Raw genomic sequence first — 6,046 nt, forward strand, 5'->3', positions numbered from 1 at the left:
GCACCTTGTCGTGCATCCACAGATGCATCTCGAGCAGGTCCAAGGAGGTGATCCTCCCCCTCTATGTGGCACTGGTTAGGCTGCAGCTGGAGTACTGCATCCAGTTCTGGGCGCCACACTTTAAGGGGGATGTGGACAACATGGAGAAGGTCCAGAGGAGGGCCACCCGCATGATCAAGGGACAGCAGGGCAGGCCCCCTGGAGGAGAGGCTATGGGACCTGAACCTGTTCAGCCTCCACAAGAGAAGGCTGAGGGGGGATCTAGTGGCTGTTTACAAACTAGTCAGAGGGGACCAGCAGGCATTGGGGGAGTCCCTGCTTCCCCGAGCACTACCAGGACTGACCAGGAATAACGGTCACAAGATGGCAGAGGATAGAGTCAGATTAGACATCAGGAGGCGCTACTTCACGGTCGGGGCGGCTAGGATCTGGAACCAACTTCCAAGAGAAGTGGTGCTGGCTCCTATCCTGGGGGTCTTTAAGAGGAGGCTAGACGAACACCTTGCTGGGGTCATATGACCCCAGTACTTTTTTGCTGCCATGGCAGGGGGTTGAACTTGAAGATCTGTTCAGGTCCCTTCCGACCCTACTAGCTATGAAACTGACGGAGAGCAGATTTAGGTTAGACATTAGGAAGAGCTTCTTTACGGTGAGGGTTGCCAGAATCTGGAATGAGCTTCCAAGGGAGGTAGTGCTCTTCCCCTATCTTTGGGGTCTTTAAGAGGAGGCTAGACATGCACTTGGCTGCGGTCATCTAACCCCAGTGCTCTTTCCTGGCCAGGGGAGGGGGTCAGACTGGATGATCTACTGAGGTCCCTTCCAATACAAACATCTATGAATCTATTAATCTAAACAGGAAGGTACACAAGCTCCAGCGTCCATCTTATTCCCAATGAGGAAATGCAGTCAAAGGGAGCTGTGCAAAAAGATTATGCAGACATTTTTAATTTGCTGACATGAAAGAGGAGGCCACACAGCATGAGGAGAGGTTCTAAATGGCAGATTTATTGGTAAATAAATGTGGTGAACTACCAGAAATAGCGATAAAATGAGTGCCCCCACACAGATTCATAACAGATGCAGAAGTTGGCACTAAGAGCTGTGTTTCTTATCATTAGTAAATAAACTAGAATCTTGTGTGAACTTAGGGATGCAAGGCAATGGGCTACAAACCACAGAAGCAAAGCCTGATTAACCAACCAAAAGGCCACACATGAATCAGCATAGTATGTACAGCAAAATGAGCTTCAAAAAGAAGCCAGGGCCATCACAGAAAGACCCTGAAAAACACCATGCATGTCTGTGTAGCTTGTCCTGTTTTCCCTGAACCTGATTAATCTTCCGACAACCCCCTGTATGCCTCTGCCATGTTAAACCTACTAAGCATTTGTTTTAATCAAAGACCACAGGGTATTTTAGTGTATAGGGACAAACCAAGGAGGAACTGTGCTTGTACTGAAGCTACCATGAATATCACAAGGCCCTCTGTGTCGCTTGTGTGCAAGCCAGAAATTAGCCCATTTTGACTAGCCAAAGTGTCTGTTGTTGTTTGTTTTTTAAATTCTGAAGAAATTTGCCTAAAGCTGGGAGCTTGATGAGGTCCTATTTGACTTTGAGCAAAGCAATGTTTTGCTGACAGAACAACGAGTGCTTGTTTTTCTCCTGTAGCTTGCTAGTGCCCTGTGTAGCACCAGGGGGCATGGAATGCCAGGGCTGAGTGCCATTGTGAACCTCCAGTGTCAACAGCCAGGCTTTCTCATACATTTGAGTTATTTATCAAGCGAACATGGAAGGTGTGTTTTATAAGGACATTAACATCAAGAGCAAGTAAATGTCATTCCGAAATTGTAATAGCAGTCTTTTTTTCAGGTCTCTGCCCCTGGTTCTATTTACTACCTTAGAGATTAGCTCTGGGAGAAGCATTTTTTGCTGCTGGGACTAGTAGGCTGCTGTTGCCATTGCATCTCCATCACACATGCTCTAACCTGTAAAGGAGGATAGACTCCTCGAAATAAAGCTTCTTATTGGGTGCACGCTGGAGCAAGCCAGGGGAGGTGTTTGGTAATGGAGTTGAGATCTTAGTTCATTAAACTGACAGAAACAGTTGAGAATGGAGCCATGACTACCTAGGAAGTTTCATGGTATAAATTGCTAAAAGAATTGGAATGAAAACAGATTACAGGACATGAACGGGTCCTGTACAGCAACTGGAACATCTGCAACTCCCCTTCTCTCAGGATGCTGAGGATGCTGAACTGAGTAAACTACTTGGAATTTATCTAGATAGTAGCCAATTGCCCATCAAGAATAATGGGGGCCAGGGGAGGAGAAAGGTGGTCTGGGATGGTGTACCACAACTGAACACCCCATACTGCTGCTGTTCTTGCTCTTGCAGGGAGCAGGGTGGGGGAGCCTCCCCCACCCCCTGTCTAGTACTCAGTGTGGCTTCAGAATCATGGAAGCACTCCCCCATGCTTGGAGCACTTTGATTGGCTACAGACTTGGGCTTTTATAATATTAGATATAGCTTGCTGTAATGTAGATACATATCAAACAGCTACTTAGATGATACTGTTTGCTCTAAGGTTATTCTTTGATATTTCTCTAACCTGTACCCTTTCCAAGCCTACTCTCTGTAACCAGTAAAGGTCTCCTCTGTACTAAGTGTGGTGGACTCATTGGGAGACGGTTCAGGCATTCCTTGTTTTTTTTTATTCCCTTGGCTCACATGACCAGTTGAGGCTACTTTTTGTGCTTCAGGCTAAAGGAATACCCCAAGTTCTTGCAGTGGGCCAAGCACCCTCAAGGACTATGAGGCTTGTGTACTCCAGGGAGCAGAGGGCCCAGAAATGGTCCAGACCCCAGGTGGTGGCAGCAGCGTCCCCAGGCTTGCAGGTGTGCTCTAGGAAGGAGGTTGGCCAGACATGAGGCACCCGTGGCACTCGGAGCTTGGTAGGTGGTCGAGCACAGTGGACACCCACTGCTGGCCTACCACTGTGCCTTCCATCCCTATTTTTCTACGATCCTAAGTTCAGCCTTTGGCTTCCCAAATGGCTTGCTTTTGGCTGAACTTCTTAGGCATTTGATCAGTCACCTGTGTACTTTTGTTTTGTTTTTGCCACTTGATTAGGTGACAAAAATGTAGATTGTAGACAGGGGAGGAAATGGATGACAATGAATAGCAAACGATGAATAATTAGTGCATACTCATGCATACATCTCTTTGTTTGTACAACAGTGGTGTATACCTACAAAGACGAGTCACTCCCCAGATATTTATGCTTTCAAAAAGAAATTGATGTTTATGAAGGATGATGAATTAAGGAGGCGCAGGCATGTTTGAAATGCACAGTCCCTGAAAATTGAATGCACGTTGTCAAATGTTGCTTTAGCTGAAATGGACCTAAAATCATAAGTCCAACTTACTTTGGAGATGGGGATGATAAACATTCCTGTGGTTAAAAATCACTTGCTGCTTGCCCTTCTTAGCTGCAGTACGTTTAGTTAAACTTACCTCTATGAGCATGTATAAAGAAAGTAGTGTGATTCCAAGGTTATATATCAGGAGATGTCCCCGGAGTGAGAAGGCAGGCCTGTTCTTCATATACTCAGTACCCAGCCATATGGAAAGCAGATAGGTTACAGTAAGGAAAAATGTGGGTAGATAGGAGTCCAACAGGAACCAACCTCTGACCCTGGAATCTGAACAGAAGCATGCAATAAGCAGTTAAAAGTGGCTTGTTCAGTATGGTTAAAAAGAACTGCCTGCAGTGTCAACAGAGTCATCTACAGGTACAGTGGGAATGTGCCATATTTGGATACATATTCAGTTCATTTCAACCTGAATAGCAAAATAACTGCATTGAGCACAGTAATTTCAGGCATTTGTGGTCATTTCAGAATTACCTGCAATCACTTAAATTGTTCTGCCCTTCTATGAATCATAGAAATAAGCAGGAGTAAAAATGTGTTTGTGCTCTTTTTATTTAAAAGTAATGTTTAATAGAAATATAATGCCAAATCCCAAGTTGTTAAAAACAGTATATATTGCTTTTAAATAGCTTAAACCTTCAAACTACATAGAATTAAGAAAAGAACGCCTGCCAATCCAGACATACAGCATTCATTATTTTTACTGTGCATTTGCCCCATATTTTTGTGTTTATGCTGGGTGTTGGAGAGATGATGATAGTGACTGGAAGGCACATATGTATATGGAAACATTTTCAAATATGTTCAGTGCATTAGTTTTTCAATGTGCTTATTTTTCTGATTTAGCCCAAGGCTTGCTTCATTGTTCATCTGTCCTATTTTATCCTGAAATGAAGTATTAAGGCCAGTTCTGCTTGCCTTATTTGCACAAATTAGATCTCTGACAGTAATGCATGTGAGCAAATAGGTATTGGGAGCAAAGAATTTTGTGTGTAGTTGTGGTTCCCTTCCTCTTGCTTGCATCCTTTCCCCCAGCTCAAACAAAATGGAGATCATGAAGTCTGAGATGCACAATTTTTAAAACAGAAAAATGTCTACAATGGCAGTAATGGGTATTGTGGATGAATGCCATCATTTTCTTTCAGCTTTGTCATATTTTTCTATAAGCTATTTGCTTTCTGAACCGTAAGTTTTGGGCTTCCCTGAGAGAAGGAATTGCTAGGTGAAATTCTTCCTCTGAATACCATATGCTAGCTTCTGCTAGGCCTTAAAAATCTCTGAATCCTTGAATACATCTTCTTAAAAGAACATTATCAGGTTAAAAACCAGGGGTGGGCAAAATGTGGCCTGGGGCCAGATGTGGCCCGCCAGGCCATTATATCCAGCCTGTGGGGCCCATAAAAAATTTATAAAATTCATATTAATCTGCCCAGTGCTGCCTGTCATGCGGCCCTTGATGGTTTGCCGTAACTCAGTAAGCGGCCCTCTTCCCAAAATAATTGCTCGCTCCTGTTAAAAACCATACAAGGTATCACAATTAGATGTGTATTTTTTCTTTTAAGAAAACAATGTGTTTTACCACTTGTTGGGTTTTGCATTTTGCTAAATTTGACAATAAATTTAATGCATCAGCTACTGTTTTTCACTCTTATTCATTTGCTCAGTGTTTCAGATGTAGGATTGAAAACACTCTGAGGAAATGCTTAATCAAAGCAAACTCTGCAGGGGAATGCTTGAGACATCATTAAGAACTGTTAAATATTTGTGTGTTCCAACAATACTTTGTTTCTAAAGAGAAAATTGCTTTGGAAAAAGCATTTAAATGTTTCAGAAACATCCTGCAGTGAACCCATGTAACTATACCTATCTGTTCAGTCACCATTGTGCCCCTGCCCCTCCATCCTTCTTCTGTCTCCAGTCCTTTGTTACATTATGTTGCTGAATTTTGTCTTCAGTTAGGTTGTAAGCTCTGTGAGGGCAGGTTTGCACTAGAAAGACCTGTTAAGTCTCCCGTTTTTAGCTAGAAGACTCTAGTTATGCTCCTGCTACTCTTGGGTTGCCAAGAAGCAGCTTCATTTTTTGAGCTGAGGCAGGGTAAACATACCCAGCCTGGACTCAGAAGCATAGCAGGGCAGTTCCATGCCCAGAGCAGATGCAGTGCCTGGGGCATGGAAATTCTGATGGTATTGCACAGCTCTGATGGCAGCCTGGCTGGCTGCTGCAGTGGCAGCTAATTTTGCATGCCTCCACCTTAAAGGCAGTGCCTGGGGCTGCTGCCCTGGTCAAGTTATGTTCCTGCCCATACCCTTCTCTTAGGATTTTTGGCCTTTGACTTTTTGCTCACTCAGCATTAGCAAAATGGAATACAGCAAAATGCCCTTTGAAAACACAGTTTGAGTCAAGTTTTCAAAAACAGCCTTAACTCTCTGGCCTGTCCTCTGCCTATTCACTTATAATCTGTTTGCACCCAGCAGTCACCAATTACTATATCACAATATATCCCTTCTAGACCACAAATAATACTATTTACACTCCACTCCTTCACTTATTGCATTTGGACAATGACTGAAATGCAGGGCTTCCTTCCCTTTGCTATATTTACAGTCACATTACA

General features: G+C 43.7%; 1 protein-coding gene across 1 annotated transcript in view; it reads right to left on the reverse strand.

Moving 5' to 3' along the window:
• ELOVL2 (ELOVL fatty acid elongase 2) overlaps nt 1–6,046 on the reverse strand; it is a 112,445-nt gene that overhangs the window by 39,594 nt on the left and 66,805 nt on the right. Inside the window, exon 3 of the mRNA XM_019522561.1 lies at nt 3,515–3,702. Within this exon, the coding sequence (XP_019378106.1) occupies nt 3,515–3,702 (188 nt within the window). The remainder of the gene's footprint in view (nt 1–3,514; nt 3,703–6,046) is intronic.

This window comes from Gavialis gangeticus, unplaced genomic scaffold (assembly GCF_001723915.1).
Source record: "Gavialis gangeticus isolate Ggan-Ray unplaced genomic scaffold, GavGan_comp1, whole genome shotgun sequence".
In the NCBI taxonomy this organism is placed as follows: domain Eukaryota; kingdom Metazoa; phylum Chordata; order Crocodylia; family Gavialidae; genus Gavialis; species Gavialis gangeticus.